The sequence below is a fragment of the Crocodylus siamensis genome, chromosome 1, assembly GCF_052110815.1.
Source record: "Crocodylus siamensis isolate JL-2025a chromosome 1, ASM5211081v1, whole genome shotgun sequence".
Taxonomy (NCBI): Eukaryota; Metazoa; Chordata; order Crocodylia; family Crocodylidae; genus Crocodylus; species Crocodylus siamensis.
Window position 1 is genome coordinate 360,801,738 of NC_143395.1, and position 20,065 is coordinate 360,821,802.

Below are 20,065 nucleotides of genomic sequence, written 5' to 3' on the forward strand. Positions count from 1 at the left end.
CCACCAGGATCTGGGGGAACGTTTGTTCACCAGAGCGCCCCAAGGGATGACTAGGTCGAACAGTCACAAACTCCTGCAAGACCGTTTCAGTCTGCCATCGGAGGTGGTTCAAGCACCTACATTGAACACCTTCAAGAGTAAATTGGATGCTTATCTTGCTGGGATCCTATGAACCCAGCTGACTTCCTGCCCTTTGGGCAGGGGGCTGGACTCAATGACCTCCCGAGGTCCCTTCCAGCCCTGATGTCTATGAAATCTATGAAATCTATGAAATATCACATTTCAAACATGTTCCATTCCATGGTTACAGAGAATGCGTAAGCTAGGAGACTTATTTTAAATACCTTTATAATTATGATCACCAGCAAACATTCAGGAGAAAAATATGTTTTTTTATAATGTGGGCAAGACGGCAGTATGGTGATAGAGGCCGTATAAGCTCTCTTAGATACTTATATGGCTAATAATCACTAACGTAGGCATGAAACAGTACCCAATATAGTAGAAGTAAGGAACCGTTATTGTCCAGAAAGATAAATAAGGCCAGTTGTTTTTCCATGATTGAACAGATCTCTGTTGGATGAGGGACAGAAATTCTGAGCATCCAATCACTCCTTACTCTAGAGCAGTTAATTCTCAATGTTTTTAGACTTAAGGCACTCCACAAAAAATTGCTGGTTCTTAGCTTTTACGCATTTTTTTACTATTGAAAATAACAGAGAAATTATTATTTTGTTGCAAAGAACTCAGAAAGACTGAAGCAAGGCAGAATGCCTTTAACACTATGAATTTCCTATTTGAAATCCTTAGGTTCCTCTTGTGAATCATATTTTTACACATAGAAGAGCAAGTATTATATGACACACTACCACACCATTGAAAGGATCTCAAGGCACCCACCCCAGGTGCTGCAGCATCCCAGTTGAGAATCATTTATCTGGAGAGACACTAAAAGGAAAAAATAGAAGGAACAGACAGGAGAAAGGTAAAAGGAGGAGAGATTATGAAGAAAAAATGGGTGAGAAAGGGACACAAGAAAAGGGGAAAAGAGAGAGGAAACTTTAAAATATCAATGATAAACTAATAAATATTTTCCTGCTAACAGCTTGTATATAAATGCAATCTATAACAGAAAATATACTATAACAGACCGTGAAGAGTTCTGCATATCAGAGTAAAAATTATTTTCACATCTGGTAGGTGCAAGGACTGATGGTCACGCCAAAAGGTAGAATAAAATATTTGCTTTTCTAAAGTGATAATGCATAATAAATAGACTGAAGCTGTTTTAATAATGAAAAGCACATACCTGGGAATAGGGATGTATTTAAGTTTTTTTGAGTTTAGGTCTGTTATTTCCATATATCCAGCTGTTGGTGGAGGAGTGACATCTGCAAATAAATAAAAATGTTAACGAAAATATTTCATTGATGCATAATTACTACATTTGTATTTAACAGATTAAACATTTCATTGTACAGAATGTATCAGAAAATTATACAATTTCAAAGTAAACAGGATTACAAATTGCAAGCACTGAAGTGTATTATTGTTATCATAATGAGAAATTAGAAAGCTACAATTATCGAGGAACAATGTTTATGTAGAGGATGTCAAAACTATGCACAGAATCTGATTTTAAAAATGTTAATAATGCATTATTACAATCCCTACCTCACATCTTTTACCTGTCAATTAAGATAATGCACACGTTACACCTAACAAAGCGAATGTGATAAGCATTTCAAAAGAGAGCTTAAAAATCCTGAAAATCACTAGGTGCATTTTAAGCATGTGCCAAGTGCTGTGTTAAATCATTTTTCCTCTTAGTGCCAGGCCCAGCCATCCAACAAAACACTTACTTTTGTATTTCCCCAGCAGCCGGCCATAAATAGGTGGCTAATGTATCTACCAATAATTTTGAGATGTCACCTAATGTATTTTGTATTAAACACTTCAGTTCTTTCCTCTAAGAATTCTGTGGCTGCACAGACTTTTAATAAATGGCTGAGATATTACTATGCTGTATTTTGTGGCTATAAAACATCACTGTCATTAGTAGGACAGAACTCCAAATGTTCTGCTCCAAAGACAACACTTGAGCTTAAGCATTTCCTTGTTAACTGGAGCTCTGTATTCTGTCTATTCACTAAAGCCCAGTAGAACTGTACTAATGTTCAAAGTGGCAGAAAGCAAAAGAATACACAAACATATATGTTAGCTATGACACTGCATGCTACCATACTTATAACGTATATTCTTTGTAAGATTGAAAGTTTGAGCACATAGAGGCTAGAATAAAAATCACAGAATAAAACATAAGAACACACTGGGAAAATGTGTATTTGTAGGCTACTCAGAGTATTCAAGGGTGGGCAACTGGGGCATGAGCCCTGGACAATGAGCAAAGGGGAAGAAGGGGGAAACATGGAGAGAAAGAGCCAGAATGAAGGCAGCAGGGCCTGAGGCTCTGGCCATAAGAAGTACAGGCAGTCTCTATCATGGGAGACCCTGCTGTTGTGGTGGGAGGTGTTGGTATGGTAAGCTTCCTGCCCTCTTGTACACCACTCTTTTGACTGTTAAGGGTTTTACTTGTTCGCTTGGCATACGAATGAGTGATGGTTACCATGTTAACCTTGCAGCTGTTGGCCATGCTCACAGACACCTCCCATCATAGCAATGGTTATTCCAAGCTGGATCAGAGCACAAATCCTATCTGGTTTGCTTCTAACAACATTTCAAATATTTTTTGTTGTATTTGGGAACATGCTGTTTATCTCAGTGAAAGGAAAAAATGTCAATTAGTTTATAACCTTTTTTGGATCACACCAAGGTGGGAGTGGTTGTAAACCCTAAAGAGGACAGGCTCAGAACTCAAAAATGATCCTGGTAAGTTGGAAAGTTGGTTTGAAATTGCCAACAAAAAAAATCTGTACTTAGTGAAAATAAATGCATAAATATAAAATGAAGAATAATGGCTAGTAAGCAAACCTATAGAAAAAAACTGGGGGTTACAGTGGGTCATACATTATATATTTGGCAAGAATGCAATGCTCTTGCAAAAAAGGCAAATCTTCTTCTGGTATGAATGAACAGGAGTGCCATATGATGACAAAGGAGGTCATTATTCCTCTCTCTCTGCTCTGATGAAGCTTAGCTGGAGCATTCTGTCCAGTTCTGGACATTTTAAGAAGGATGCAGACAAACTGGACACAGTCCAGCTGAGATCAACAAGAATTATAAGAGCTTTAGAAAACTTAAGTTAGGAGGGAAGCTTGAAGGAACTGGATTTGTTTAGTTTAGAAAAGGGACTGTGAGGGGACACAATAATAGTTTTCCAATAAGTAAAAAGGTTGCTTTGTAACAACCTTGGTATGGCAACTAATTATCCTCCTTGTCTCTTGGGGAAAGGTCAAGAAAAGATCAATTTAATTTGATGCAGAGAAAAGTTAATTTGTGTATAAGGAAAAGAATTTTAATCATAAAGGTGGTGAAGCACCATGCAGACGACCTAACGGTGGCTTTGGATTCTTCTTCAATGGAGCTTTTTAACAACAGGTTTGGCAAAAATCTGTCAGAGACCATGTTGATACATTATCTAACATCAATATAAGGGGTGTGGACTGCATAACTGAGGTCTCTTCTAGCCCTACACTTCCATGTTTCTATGGATATCGTACTATTCGGCACTCTGGTTGCTGTGCTTCACGCCACATTAACCAAGAGTATATAACTGTAAGTTATTTTACATTAATATAAGGAATGGGCTAAAAGCCAAAGTCCATATTTGCTGTTGAGTAATTTTACTAATTTATCTTTGCCTTCAGAATAAATATATGAATATATTTATTTGCTTGCAAAAACGTTTGGACATGACATGTTTCCTGGGGGATAAACAGTTTTTCAATCCAAAGTAAAGCAAAAGAAGATACACAACAAACTCTATAATGGAGTAAGTCACTCCAGGGGTAAAGCTACCCCTCAGAAAGTGATGAAAATGGTACCTCATAAGTACACAGTTGTACCAGTTGTGTTTACACTCTTCTATTCAGTTTAATGAAAGGATATCTACTTGTTCAATACAATCTGGCCGTCCTTCCATTTAGTGGGCTCGTACTATAAGAGTGCCATGGTACTTGAAAGAGTTGGCTATGTGTCCGTTCCTTATTACAAAATGAATTTACTACAGAGTAAAATCTAAGGTAAATTACTTTGTAGTAATGGAGTTACATGCCCATACTCCAAGTTACTCTCTTGAGACCACAGAATCCAGCTGGTAGTCTTTGGAAAAACTATTTACTTTTTTTTTGTTTTTCCTTAATATAGTTACTAAGAAAATGTATTTTAAAGGGAACCATTTCTTTGCTTCTTGTTGCTAGAACAGCTTTGACAAAATGAATTGTACTGAATTAGTATTTGGTTGAAGTATTTGCTATTTATTAATAGAAACAGAAGCCTATATGCCAAAACCTGTTGCCATGGAAGATGGGAAAAGGAAATCTGCACACCAAATCCTAGTTTCCCTAATTTGGCTTGATACTTAGAGCAGTCTTTTTTATGCATTTCTTTTTATAACAGAAAATTTCAGCACAGAGGCCTGTTGTCAGCATTTTTCAGTATTTCTTTGCATAATGCCAAGATTATATTGACTTTGAATAATTGTTCTATACAATTTCTTCAGTTTCACACAACATAATTTCGCAGAATAAATGGTATGAAAAAGGTACCTTCTGTTTCACATATAATTTAAACAAGGTGAATGGTAAGCATGTTATTTGCAAATTTAAAATAACCTAATCATATATTAGAGCTGGTTCAGTTGGTCACAACAAAAGTGTTCTAACAAGTTTGTAAAAAGCTAGTAATTCTTACAAAATTGAAGAACTAATCAAAAAATATGTACAAGTATATATAGTTATCTGCTTTTATAACAAGTTATAGAAATACTAATCTTCTCAGTGCCACCACTGTATCCATTTGTACAATATCATAATGTGTTTTTCCTGTGGCGTAGGTATTTACATGTAATATCACTTTTCTTTGGGTACATGCTAATGCAAAATGGAAAACCTTTTGAAATTAAAAAATATTTTGTGAGTCTTCTCACAGCTATAATTTACTCACTGACATGCAGTTCAGCTAAGATGCATACAATTAAAATTTACTCCATCACTATTCATAGGCGTCCATAAGGGTTGGGAAGAGAAAAAAAGACACTGGCAATGATCTTAAATCAGTGCTTTTCACTTGGAAAGGTCCCAAAACTCTTTATAAACTAAATATTTACACTTTGCCTACTTCCTAAATGCAGCTGGCTGTTCAACAGTGCACAACAGAGTATATCAGCTCAGGAGAGAAAATTAATAATGCCATATTCAGTTTAACTGAAAGGGATCTCATAAGTGGGCAGAACATATGCTCCATGCTGGAATCTGCTTAGATCACTGGAGCCATGTTCTTTTTTCTGTTAAAAATGTCTCATGCTTTCCAATGACTGTAATGATCTAGTACCGTATTTACTTGCATACCATACACTGTTTTCTTCAAAATCAGGGTGCCTCTTTTAAGTGGGGAAATTGTTTTTTCTTCACTGGCACAGAAATAGGGAGGAATAGAAGGAAGAAGACACTGTGCTATAATAATTGCCAGGATGGCTGCCACTTCTCTGTGGCTCCAGAAAGCAGAAGAGTTGGAGGCAATGCAGGGCTGCAGGCAGTGCAGCCCAGGGCACAGCCCAATCCAGCATCCCATGTAGCACAGGGCCAATCCAACACAGCAAGGGGGTCCATAGGGCAGCACCCAGGGCTGGATTATGGGGCTCAGTATACTTGACACCTGTAGTCTAGTGTTTGATAAAGGTTATGTTAATCCTCTCACAGCACCTAAGGAATTTGCAATACCTACACCTGAGCGTAGCTTGTGACTGCTTGCAGCCAGTAGCTGCATCAGCCTATAGCATTGTCATGAAGCTAGTGGTGTGGTAACAACATTTTATTATTCACAAGAATTTAGATAAAAAAATCTATTTATAGTAAAGAAATGCCAGTTTTGCTACTGTCCCTGAAGGATCTGGAGCCTAGCCTTTTGCTGTCCTGTCCAAGAAGTATGCTACCTTACCTAGGGTGCCTCCTGGGATGCCACACTTCCTGGATACCTTGTTTCCAGAAGGATTTACTCTATATGTAGTCAACCATAATTCTGAAAAAAATCTTTTTTCCTACATTCTGACAACCAAAAGAAAAAAGCATGTGTTATTTGAAGGTGTGTGGTATGTAAGAAAATATGGTGTCACCCAGTACGTGCATACAACAAAATCTTTTTACCTTAAAAAACCTCTACATGTATCTATTGTTTTAGATCTCACCTGGAAGAATATACTTACCATCTCCCATCGCTCCCAGCATAGCAAATTGATTCAATACTGACTTAGAAGAAAGCCTTTCCTTTCTGAATTATTCTGCTATTTCTTTAGTGTCTACTTTTTCTCTCAGAGACCAGCTATACAATACTGACCCAGAATGACCTTTTATAGCTTATGAGATCTGACAGAATCATATTCAGACGTGGTACAGCTGCAAGCCATCTAAGCTACCACTGTGTTTTGTTTAACTTAAACATTTTAAAAGATAACTTTTTCACACCGTGAACTTTTTTTCTAGGTAACTTGATATTGCTGAACATTTTTATTCTAAAGTTTCTCTGTCTATCTAGGGCACTTTATTCTGATTAAGATAACAAGTAAATTTAAAACAGGATCACTATCCCTGAAAAGTGGATTAAGCTCATTTTGAATAAGGCATTCTTATTCCAGAATGAGTGTCTACAAAGGGAATAGTCAGGAATTAATTAGTAGTCAGTAGTTAAAAAGGAACTTTTAGTCTGAGATAACTTCTTCTCTAGACAGGTGCTAAGAGCTGGCATACCAAAAGGCATTAATAATGCCTTTTGACAATGATCTGCATTAGATATCTTCAAAGGTATTCACTGCATGATTCAACTTTGACTGGCAGACTTGTGGACAGTCTCAAGAAAAAAGCCAGAAAGACTGACATAGCAGTATGAGCTTCAGTGCCTACAGCCTGTATCTTCCCTATTCTGTGGATCATTCCACAGTACTTCCATTTATCTTAAACTTAGCAAAGTCTGTGCAGCTCCCTTATTTTCTCTCAAATCCAGCCAGGATTTCAAGTGTTTGCCTTCTGATTCTTTAAAGCACTTTATAAACTTTCAGCCTGAACAGTCTCAAATTAAATCAAAGTTGTCTCCAGTTGGTGTAGCAGAAATGTGTGAATCTCCTACCTTTTGGGTAAATCTCCTTCAAAGGCACATCTCCAGGTGGTAAAATTCTGACTGCCTGATTTGAAGCCAATAAAGCCAGGCAATTGACTTGTTTGGGAGCTCCAGTTTTCCTGAGTCCTCCATAGTAAAAGGGATCAGAAGAAGAAGCATGCCTGCTGCCCAAAGAAGAGTTTCTCCTCCAGCTGTACACCTCATTGGGAGACTGCAAGAGAGACACACACAGGACTTCAGTGAGCAAACAGACACCTCTTTAAATGAAGGTTCTCAGTGAGCTCCCACTTTTCAGCTCATTTCAGATAAGACAGTAGATATTTCTCAAGTCACAACATCACAGGCAGAAAAGTTGGCCACCATCATCAGTAACGGAGCTTCTCCTGATAAGGAGAAAAAAGCCTTGTTGAAAAGACTTCAGGTTGGTATGAATCATTCAAATTTTATAAACAGTGGCATTTCCATTACTAAGGTGAAAACACAACACCGTATGTTTATGTCAACAGGCCATTCAACCAGGAACAGGGTTTAAAAATGGGTTTAATTTAAAAAATGGGGTTAATAAAAATGATTTCCTCAGCCTTATTATTTAACAAAGGGGATAAATGAAAACAGATATTTCAGCATGAAATTTAAAAACTGAAGTCATCAGCAGCCATTAGGTGTTCATTACATATAATCTTTTCCAACATTCAAAATACGACTAACACATGCATAACATACATATGAAATGCAAATATCTAATTATATGGCATTTTAAATGCATATCAGATAAAACTGAAAGTACACGTATTTATTTATGAAATTTACCCACTTTAGATTTCAGAATACCAGCTTTTTCTAAAATATATGTCAGTTAATAGTTACATTCTTTAAAGCATCTAAACATACTGCATGAAAAGGTACATGGAATGGTTAGATCAGTGATCCATATCATCTTGTTTCCTATTACTTTGGCTAAATCAAGATTCTTTAGAAGGAAAGTTAGGAATAATACTTCTATGGGTGAAGTTTCTTTCTAATTCTAAGTCCCCCTGGGAATACAGTGTGCAGGAAGTGTAGGACCCAGGAGACAGTACCAGCTTCCTGGTGCCAGCTGCCTCACCCAGATCGTCTCCTGGAATGCCACATTTCCTAGACACTATATGCTTCCCAGCATATATTGCTTACTCATGTCTCAGAAGGTTAGGCCACAGTCCCTTGAAGGGGTAGTAGCGAGACTGCTAGTTCTTTACTGTAAGTAGTTAATTATATAACTTCCTGTAAGTATAGTATTGTTTCCACATTACAAGACGTATCAAGATACTATCAATAGCTCACTTGCTGCTTCAGGCACAAGTTACGGTGCTCAGCCATGAGCTAAGGCTGCGAGACGGTTAACAGAGGACCCTGCCTAGTTAGCTTGCTGGGGCACATGCAAGCGGCACCCATCTTGGCAACTACATGGCATACACAGCATCTCCAGCAAAGAAAACAGCTTCCCTGCTTAATAGGCACACTCCAATTCTTGGAGGGCTGATTCTGGGGGAAAAGATGTGCTGTATGCAAAAAAAAAGTATTTATAGGGGAATCCAAACTCTCGCTTCAGTCCTAGAAAGTGAAGAGCAATAACAGAAAGTTCAATGGGTTAACAATATTATATGCTATGCTAAAAAGTATGTCTAGTTTTCAATTTTAAATTTTCAATAGGCATTTTAACTCTACCAGGCAGTTGAAATAGGGTATCCAAAATGAAATCCAGTTTTCATAGACAGGGACATCAACAATTTATGCAATGGCATTATTTTCTGATATTATTCTGTGGAATTTTTCATTATTTTTCTTAAAGCAATCTTGATTACTATTTTAATAATTGCTGTACATTGAGCAAATGCTCACATTAGACTGTCCATGATGATACCTACATCATTATCCTGAGTAGTTATACTTAATTTAAAACCCATCAAAACATATTAGTAAGACTGAACCTTCTAACTATCATTATCTGGGGTGTAGGCTGTAGCTGTGCTGGTCTAAGGACATAGGCAGACAAGGTTCTTTGGTTGAATCTGATATCTTTTATTAAACCAACTTAAATAGTTGGAAAACTATTCACCCAAAGAACCTTGTCTGCCTATAGATTGTATTTGGCCTCCTTTGTGTTGCCCAATTTCCTATCATTACAAGGATCCTTCCAAAGATCCCACTGATATTCCTTTAAACTTTATTATCTTAACTAGGAATGCACATTCTGCAAATATTATCCTTGTTCACTCCTTCTTTCTTAACAATAGATTAACAACTATTCATCTTAACCGGCGATGAAATAAATGTTATCAGCATTATTTCTACAATCCATTAATACTGGTATTTACCATAAGATCTGGGAAGCCAACAACAATGGTAGCATAATTATGCTCATCTGAGAGAATTCTGTTGGGAGAGCTGATCTTTTGTCCCACAGCCACACTTAGATTTTCTGAAGATAGCTGGTCACTTGATACTGCGTGTGGCACACACAATTCTGATGCTATAGAGGGGAGATTAAATGTCAGGCATCAAATCTGGATAAGCAGTTATTACTGTTCATTGTTATTCAATTACTATTGTTGTTGCTATTTGTAGTCATAATTCCATAGCAACAAAATGAGCAGCAAAAGCTTTTTTACTAGAATATATTAAATTTACATCAAGTGTTATTAAGTAGGCAAAGAAGAGAAATGTTGATACAATCTGGATTCTGAACCCTTATGCAACTAAGCATTCCACATGAAAGAGTTCTGTGCCAAAATATGGTAGTAAATGACTGTATAATTAAAGGGCAAATTTACCATCGGACAGATAACCATAAATTTGACATTTCCTAGTTTTGACTTTTTAACCTTGCAAACTCAATCATCTTCTTGTAACACAGCTTCCACATGTGCAACAGTAACAGCCTCCTACATAGTCAAGTATTACCGGCAAGGTTTCAGTCTGGAACTGTCAACAGAGTAGCATACACTGGTGCTTGAACTAATATTATCTGCCTGCAGAAGAAACATTTTTTACCAAAGGGGAGGACAGACTGCTGGAGGCATATGATGTGCTGGGGCTCTGATTAGTGGACGCAAGGCCATCCCACATGTGTGACACTCAGTTTGGGCCCATCCCACACATGTGACACTCAGTTTGGTCCAGGACTCTTGCACCCCCGCTCTCCAAGGCAGGAGAGCTCCTGCCACAGGTATTACACCAAGAATGAGTAGCAGCTCTGGACACCCTATTTTGTTTCTGGTTGGTGACTGGAAAAGCTGGTTCAGTCTCTCTCTCCACTCCAGTCAGGTGGTTGGTAGTGGTCTGGCCTCTTCTGATACCCTTGGGGGGTGTCAAAACGGACAGCTGAAGCTATGAACTTGGAAGAAGAGGAGAGTGGGAGCTCATCCCACTTCCTTATTCCCTTTCTCCCTCTGCTACAGTTGCTTTGGCAACTCCATATCATTCTCAATGTTATTGCTGCTGTTGATATTTTCGTGGCAGCACAAACCTATCCTTGGAATGTTCATCAGTCCTGGGAAACTATGAAAATTGTCATTCTACAGGTGAGAAAAAGAAACTCAATTTTTATCACTTAACATCTGAGGCATATCTGAATGGGAATACTTGGGACATAAAACAGCACCTTTTAGCTTTAGACCACAAAAGGAACATGAGCCACCAGTGGGATGCTATATCCAGCAAAGCGAACAATACTCTGTCATGCATCAACCGATGCATCACAAGGAAGATTTATGACAAGATGTCATCCTCCAGCTCTACTCAGCATTGATGAAGCAACAGCTGGAGTAGTGCATCCAGTTCTGGGTGCCACATTTCAAGAGGGATATAGAGAAGCTGGGAATAATCCAAACGAGGGCCACAAGAATGATTAGAGGTCTGGAGAACAGACCATACAAGAAGAGGCTGAAGGACATGGTGGGGGGTGGACTTGGTGGCAGCCTTTAAGTATGTAAGGGGAGAAAATCAGGGCTAGGAGAACAACTGTTCACCAAGGCACCCTAATGGAAGACTAGGAATAATGGTCATAAACTGATAGAAGATTGCTTCAGATTAGACATAAGGAAAAACTTCTTTACAGTTCATGTGTCCAAAGTATGGAACAGACTCCCCCCAAAGGTGGTACAGGCACCTTCCCTAGAGATCTTCAAAAGATGATTGGATGCACAGTTTGCTGGTGTCATCTCATCTCAGCAGTCTTTCCTGCCTTAGAACAGGGGGGCTGGACCTGATGATCTTGTGAGGTCCCTTCTAGCCCCTAACTTTTAGTTCTACTGGATTCCCTCTTGTAGGCCTCATTGGAGTATGGATTACTATAATGACTGATTAGTTCTTATACAAATCACACGTAGGCCCTGCTAACAGCTTAAACTGAAGTAGGCCCCAATAGATATGAAATTAGACATACCATAAACTTCAGAAATGCTGGAAAAGTAGCCTGTTAGTTTTAAAGACAAACAGATAGACAATGAATTGATAAGACCAGAAGAGAACATCAAAACAAAGATCAGCGTGACCTGAGAAAAAGGTGTCCCTATCTGGGAGGAAAGTTGCACTGACTGATGAAATGCAGGATGTGGATGATGCCACCTGAAGATAGTTCAGTAACTGGTGAGAACTAGGTTTTGTATAACACAAACTTAAAGTTGCTTTGATTAATGTATAAAAAGGGGTCTGGGAACACAATACCTAAATCTAAGACCCAATCAACATGGGGAAAAAAAGCTTTGTCTTAGATTTGAGTACCAAGCCAGATATGGCAGTAGCTCAGCTCCAGCTTGGCCCCCAGGCCCAGGACCAAAGCCAGGGCTGAAGAACAAGGGGCAGACACTGCAGGAGGGCAAATGGCAGGCTGGGAGAGAGATAGGAGGGGCAAGGGGTGGGGGTTTGGTCCCTTACCCCTCCTGCTGTTTTTCCCACCACAGCAATGGGGGTGGTGGTGGTGGAATTTAATATGATTTAATAATCAGATTCTATACTAATGGAAAATTATAAATTTGTTGTAATTGTCCATGTATAGAATCGCATAATAGGAGAGTCGTCTTAAATTCAAAGTCATCTTGGCTTTGGGAAAATGTGGTCCTTTGTACTGGACTTACAGGTTATATTCTTCCTGTACCATGCCTGGAAATGACACAGCAGGCACATGGTCCTAGGTATTAGTGTCTAGGCTTATTTGTAGACAATAGGCTTGGCCAAGCTTTTTGTCACACAGAAGCAAAACCTGTAGTGTCTTTCTTGTAACAATGAGGTGGTTAGGGGAAGGCCATCCAAAAAGAGGGAGCCTGATGTGACTTAACCCCTGAGTAGCACAAATACAGGCATACCTCGTTTTATTGCGCTTCGTTTTATTGCGCTTTGCAGATATTGCGTTTTTTACAAATTGAAGGTTTGTGGCAACCCTGCGTCGAGCAAGTCTATCGGCACCATTTTTCCATTGGTTAGCATTTTTTAGCAATAAAGTATTTTTTAATTAAGGTATGTACATTGTTTTTTTAGACATAATGCTATTGCACACTTAATAGACTATAGTATAGTGTAAACATAACTTTTATATGCACTGGGAAACCAAAAAATTCATGTGACTCACTTTATTGCGATATTCGCTTTATTGCGGTGGTCTGGAACCGAACCCGCAATATCTCCGAGGTATGCCTGTATAGACAAATAACAATATGAGGAGAGTCCAGCCTGGGAACACTGGTGACACCCTGGAGTCCTACACCTCTCTTGAAGGAACCACAGCTTGCTGCAAACAATCAAAGTTGAGACCTCAAAGAAAAGGTTTGAAGAATGGTTTGTAAGATAGTGTCAGGCATTGCTACAAGTTCCCATGTTATATCTGCCTGCCTGCCTGCCTATCTGTATAGATCTCAACATTTCTGAGATGTTTTACTCAAAATTCTAAGTTCATATTTGGAACTTGCCAGCTTTTGTAAAACATGTTACAAATCTCATGCTACAGAAGAAAAAGTCAAGCGTGAAATTACCCAGACTTCTAAAATTAAAAAGTCTTGTTTGTACAGGTGCAAACGCAGATACGATTAAAAAAAAAGATGCAGATTTGCATTTAGTACCTGCTGTTAAACCAAATCCTGTGTCAACTGGTTCGTCACTCAACACATGCAACTGACAAACTCCGCTCTCTTCAGATTCCATATGCACTTGCTTGGTTAAAAGAAATTTCCTGTAAATAATATCGACTTATAGTAATTCATTATTAAAAATGGTGCAACCGCAGATGAAAATCTTTAGTTCCCTTTCATAAATAGTGGAACTACATGTACGTGTCTGCATTATCAATGTGGCTTTGCTAAAAATTAAATAAGCCCCAGCACGCACCTGTGATTAAAGTGGCCAGAGGTAGATTTGCCTTTGGTTACTATTTATACACTTTTATTTACTCTGAGAGAAAATAAAATAAAAATGATAAAGTAGAGTATTATTTGTTCCATTAGCCTGTGAAGTCAAGCAACTTGGAAACTAGATCAATTAACTACATTTTCAAAATTGCACACGCTAATATTTTAATTAAATTAATTTATGCAAATATAAACACCAGCTATGTAAAACAAGTAACCCTGTGGACTTAGATACATTTGGTGTATACTTTCAGAGGCTCATTTAATGTAGGCTCATCTTACAAATTCTCGACTCTAGACACATAAGTGCTCTTTGTGTATGGGTAAATCTGCACAATTAATCACCTGGACTTTGCAGCCAGGTACAGATATTACACTTTTACTGGTATAAGTGATCAGAAACTAGTCTATAACCATGACAGAACAGAAGTTTGGCACCCAAAACAGGTCTCTGCTTGTATATGAACAGAAGTTCAGCACATGTAGACTGGTTTAAAAATGATGCAACCCAGTCTAAGATTTGCACCCCTCACCAAAGGGCAAATGTGTGTTCTGTTTGCTACTGATCTAAGCTGTACCACTTACAGAAAACTGCATAATTTTACTTGATTTTGTGTTGGGCTTTTTGAATGTCTGTACCCAGCCTGCATGTCTAACCATTCATTCAAGCCAGTAAGTAATTCCTATGTGCACATTAGGCATCTGTGCCCACAAATACTGATATGAAGCTACAAATACTACTGAATATTTCCATTTGATATGTGTTTGGACACTGTTATAGCACAATGGGATCCTGGCCCATGACCAATGATATTAGAGACTCCTGTAATACAAACACTCAATGTTATTAATGGAAATAAACTATATTTAACTAACTGATTTGTATTGCTTTCCACCACAAGCCAACGATCTTCAGCCACTAGGAAAACAGATTTGAGATTGATAGGTAGTGAGATGGTATGAGTCTGACCCTCCAGTACATCCAGCACAGTAAGATGGTTTCTGTGAAATACAGATCAAGAAAATAAAAATTAGGCAGAGAATGCACATGACCAGATTTTATTTTTAAGTAAAAACAGACAGCATTAATTCTTACCCTCCTTCTTTGTAGAACACCAGCCAGTTTTTATGTGAAAACTCTCTGCACATTTTGTGACTGCTCTGAAACAGTTAATCAAAGAACAATTACAACTTGTTAAATCAGTCCCAATGGTCTACCCTCTACCTTAGGTTTAGTCATGCTTTTGTCTGATTAAACTGCAATATACAATACACACACCCAAGCACACTGTCATATATTTAATATACAATGAAGAATACAATATACTTGGCCAACATTATTAAAAACAAGCACCTAAATCTGTAGTCCACAAATCCATGTTTTAGCACCTAAACAAGTGGCCTGATTTTCAAGAATGCAGAACAATAAGCAGCTCCCATGGAAATCATTTCTTTTAAATAAATATCTTACCCTATTAATTTTATCTTCGGGCATCTACCCACCAAGTCCAGAGTCATATATCATAGTTACTTGAATCCAAGGTAAAGGGTTTTTTTCTCCATTCAACACGTGGGAAAAACCCCTTGTCTTGGATTTAAGTATAAGGGCAGGTGACTGCTATAGCTGCAACTATGACTGTGGCCCTGGCCCAGACTTGGGGTTGAAGCTGCAGCTGCTGTCCCCTGCCATCTTCCCCATGCCATCTCTACCCCACACCTCTGCTATGCAGGTCCCTGTCCCACTTACTTCTCATTACCTCCCCTTGGCACCTCTGTTCCCCTGCCTTACCCTACTGCCTTTGCATCCTGCTGGCATTTACCCTCTGTAATGGAAAGTAAGTGATGGCAGGAGGTAGTGGGGGGGGAGGGTAGGTAGCAGGGGAAGCCAAGTGTGGGAGAGGGGCAAGCGGCTGGGGGAGCAGGTGCCAGCAGGTGTAGGCAGGTGTGGGAGCACAGACATAGCGGGAAGGGAAGCTGGCAGCACCTGTTGGGGGTTCATGCAGGGCAAGTGGTGGGGAGGACAGGTGGCAGGAAGCCAGAGGCAGAGGTCAGGTTGCTTGATTTGCCTTCCTACCTGTCCCCTCTATGGGCCACCCTACAACATTTGGGGGGGAACAAATTTAAGATGACCCTCCAATTATTAGATTCTAATTTTAAATGTACAGAAACTAAATTTTGGGGGGGGGGGTGTCATCTTAAATTTGAAGTTGTCCTGGATTTGGGTAGAAAAAGTAATTACTTCACTTGATCTTGGCTAAAGGGGTAAATAACAGCTCACTCTATTTGTGACTCAACAGACCCCTCCAAACTTCTGTTATTTGAAACAGCCTCTTCCTTCTTGATTTACATTTGAAATATTTTTTGTAAAGAACTATGTATTCCTAGAAACATCCCTTATTTACTGTACTTGTATTCCATAAATAATGATATGTTAGGTTTGCACAAAACTAAGAATGAAAATAAAGTGATAAATGTTAGTTGGTGGATCAAGAGAGGCTATAACAGAAAATATCCTGCTATCACGTTTTAACAGCTTTGAGCAGCATGGCAAGTTGAGCATAGTTCACCGGAAAGATGCTCTTTCTCACCAGTTCTTCCTTGTTGCCCCACCAGGACATTCTCTTAGGAGCTTCTTCAGCGTCTGGTGAGAATAAAAGTCGACGAATGGTCCCATTGTTTGTATCCAGCAACAAGACTACATTACTCTGTAAACAGAAAGCAGAACTTAGTACTCAAGTCATATTATACAAGCTTATCCCATTCCCCCTGGCCGTTCAGGTCCGGGTCCACTCCCCCTGGCCATTCAGGTCTGGGGCCACTCCCCACCGCCACTTCCTCCTGCTGCAGCAGCTCCAACCCTGCTCTCCCCACCACCGCTGCGGGCCCTACCCTGTCCCATCTCCTCTGCTGTGGTGGCTGACACTGTTCCCCTCCCCCTCAGCAGACCCAACCCTATCCCATCCCCCTGCCATGGCGGATCCAACACTGTTCCTCCTCTCTCACACCCCGCCCCACAGCAGGTCTGACCCCATTTTCACTCCCCCAGCCATTCCCCACTGCAGCGGGTCAAAGCCCGGCCACCCCCCTCATGCCATTGCTGCCATTGTCTCCAAGGAGCAGGGCCAGGGGGTGGGGCCAGCACCGCTGACCTTGCCCCCAGCTGCATCCCCTCTGTCCCTGCTGCCATGGCGGTGTGCTGAATGCTACTGAAGCACTCTGACTGGCTGCCAAAACAACCAATCAGAGTGCAGATAGAGCGTTACAGACAGACAGACTAAGGCTTTTATATATATATAGATTCATAGATGTTAGGGTTGGAAGGGACCTCAATAGATTATCCAGTCCGACCCCCTGCATAGGCAGGAAAGAGTGCTGGATTCAGATGACCCCAGCCAGATGCCTATCTAACCTCCTCCTGAAGATCCCCAGGGTAGGGGAGAGCACCACCTCCCTTGGGAGCCCATTCCAGATTTTGGCTACTCTAACTGTGAAGAAGTTCTTCCTAATGTCCAGTCTAAATCTGCTCTCTGGTAGCTTATGGCCATTATTTCTTGTAACCCCCAGGGGCGCCTTGGTGAGCAGAGCCTCACCAATTTCCTTCTGTGCCCCCATGATGAATTTATAGGCAGAACTGTCTCGTCACACTGGCCTCAATACGGACTAGGGTGGCCACTCATGCATCCCAAAATATAAGATGTCCCACTGGTGAGAGGTGGGCCCCTTAGCCACTCAGCAGTGCAAGGTGGGACCACTGCCTCTTCAGCCAATCAGCAGCAAGGGCAGGGCCACCACAAAAAGGTTCTCCCCCTCCTTGGCTGGGAACCTTGCTCCTCCTGGCTGTACACTGCTCTACCTCTAGGCACAGCCAATAGAATCATGAGGACAAATGACTGATATGATTTCCAGCAATGAACTGAAAAACAAGACTATTGCAGTCAGTTCCTCATTTAGAAATGACAAAAGGTTTTAAAAAGGGTCATTTAAAAACAGGACAGTCTGGTATAAAACCAGGATGGTCCATAATAAACGGACTAATGGGCACCCTACTAGAGACTGAAGGACAGCAAAAGTCCAGTTTCACTGGCAATGGTGGATGCAGGTAATTGGGAATATATTTTAAACATCCATTGTATTTTATTATATACTGAAAAAACCCAAAATGGTTTAATACTATAATGTACATTAACATTTATATGATACTTTTAAGATTATATCATATATGATATCATTTACATTATACATTTAAGGCTAATTTTAATATACCATGGCCTAATATGATTTATGTACAGAAGGTGTAAACCATCCACAGCAGGTATTTTCAGTTACCTGTAAGGAACAATGTTCTGCTTCTTCTGTCTTACTAAATGACCTGGTTTTAACTTTCATGTTTTCTAAATGTATTATTCTAGAGTGGTGGACAAACCTTCTCCAGAATAATGAAGGTTATACTGAGGTTAAAAACTGGATGAATGAAAAAGAATAAGCTAAAACGTGAAATTACTGCATGCACCCCTGGCAGTATCCCTTTAAAGATTTTTTTTTTAAAGGGACTAAAAAGTTGTTCATAGTGCTGTAAACTTATGGACTTGAGAGAGCAATCAAGGACTTAAGAAAACAAATCACACAGCCAATCTTAACTGCTCTAAATTAAATTTAAAGTCTACAAAAGAACAACTTAATTAAATCTTGCATTTTGTTACTTGATGAATGTCTTGGATCAAAATCTTTGTCGTCATTCAGCAAAATGTTAGGTTTGTCAAGGACATTAGGTTGTCCAGGGATACATCTGTATGTCTAACATCTGGAGTAACGTGCAATGAATGATAAGTTTTAAAACAAAGTCTACAAAATTCTCCTACATAAAATACCAAGTCAATCTGAGTCACAGTTTTTGCTGCTTGTTGATGCCCTTTATACTTTAGGATTGTTATTTTAGGGGAATGAACTTTTCTTTTTCTGAGAGCCTTCTGCAGCTAAATATGGTAAAGCATTTAAAATATTACTAGAGATTTGCAGCATTTGGAAAATTCAGTTAGAGTTTATCAATTCTTCTAAAAAAAGAATTTGTAAATGCATGTAATATTTCAACTGTGAAATTACAGAATATGGCTCAGAAGCAAAACTGGAGGGTTTCTTTTAGATTCTGGTTTTCTGCCATATTCTATTTACCTAATTCTGCAGCAGCATTGTTGATCTGAAGAAATATATTAGCCTCCCACATGAGATAAAGAACACATATAAATCAATTACAGTCTTTCACTTAGCATTAAGTTTATGAGAGCAGTTGGCAGCATAAAAATCCTCTCTACTCCACCCCTTTTGATGTTAATGGTTTCCTGCTGTGCTAAGTGACTGATGGTATATTCTCTCTGTGTTTAATAATAGAATTTTGCGTCACTTGGGGACACATCCAAATGCATTTTTGGCAATTCTTCAAGTGGGTTGGGAAAAGATGGTGGTGTGCAATTGCGTTGTGTTTGTTCTTGACTGGGAGAAAAGTAACCTTTGGGTGACCTCACAACCCTGATGTCTGGAATTCCAAACTTTGGACAGATGTAATAACCAAATCTCAAGAGGTGGTGTTCATTTATTTTTAGTAAGTGCAAAGTTTCCCTTTCCTTACTGCTGTTTTCATTTCAGCTACTATTTTCCTCTTCAAAGTCTTGAAACTGAAATAGGCCTGTGATTTCACTTTGCTGGTAGGGGAAGCTGCTCTCCTTGCTTTTGTAGATACAGTGGAGAACAAGGGGAAGGGACAGAATTCAGCTTTGGGAGAGGAAAGAAATAACCATTTCAGGATTTAACTTGCAACTGTTTCCTCATTTCTAATTATCTGTGTTGCTCAAAACCAAGTTTCTCCTCATTTAGCCTTTAAACCCATAGTCAGTTTTGTGCTCTGATATACCTCCCACCCACATATACAATTCTCACCAGTTTATTTTTTTTTCTTGTCGCTTAGGCCTGCATCCCCTCCAAACATTATATAATCATGAATACATAAACTTCCCTCTCCTGTTCAGTTCCAGTTATGCTCTTTGGCCTTTGTCAAGTTTTCTTCTCTCTACAGTGTCAGCTTCAAATGCCTCCTTTCTCCCAGGCAGCCTCTTTTAGCAAGTCTCCATACAGACCTATTCATTAGCTGACAAGCATTTAGCAACCCTGTAATTGTATATCAGGCAGAACAAAAAGGTAGAGGTAGAAAGGAATGCATTGCTCTTTAGATTCAGGTGAAAGGAGTCTATGCGGCGCATCTGTAGGTTCTGGCTTCTAACCTGGCTGACCTCCCCATCAGGGAAAAAGTGTAAAACGGATATCATGGTAGTTATCATAATGCAGGCTTCTGGACAAAGGCTACAAAGACAAACTGAAAATTTCAATGTTTGATCTTGCAAACAATG

General features: G+C 39.4%; 1 protein-coding gene across 1 annotated transcript in view; it reads right to left on the minus strand.

Annotated features, from left to right (window-relative positions):
• Nucleotides 1-20,065, minus strand: part of VWA8 (von Willebrand factor A domain containing 8) — a 321,202-nt gene that overhangs the window by 79,728 nt on the left and 221,409 nt on the right. The window contains exons 30-36 of the mRNA XM_090050444.1: nucleotides 16,256-16,372; nucleotides 14,764-14,828; nucleotides 14,544-14,669; nucleotides 13,383-13,492; nucleotides 9,645-9,799; nucleotides 7,300-7,501; nucleotides 1,310-1,391 (exon numbers count right to left, since the gene is read on the minus strand). Of these exons, the coding sequence (XP_089906570.1) occupies nucleotides 1,310-1,391; nucleotides 7,300-7,501; nucleotides 9,645-9,799; nucleotides 13,383-13,492; nucleotides 14,544-14,669; nucleotides 14,764-14,828; nucleotides 16,256-16,372 (857 nt within the window). The remainder of the gene's footprint in view (nucleotides 1-1,309; nucleotides 1,392-7,299; nucleotides 7,502-9,644; nucleotides 9,800-13,382; nucleotides 13,493-14,543; nucleotides 14,670-14,763; nucleotides 14,829-16,255; nucleotides 16,373-20,065) is intronic.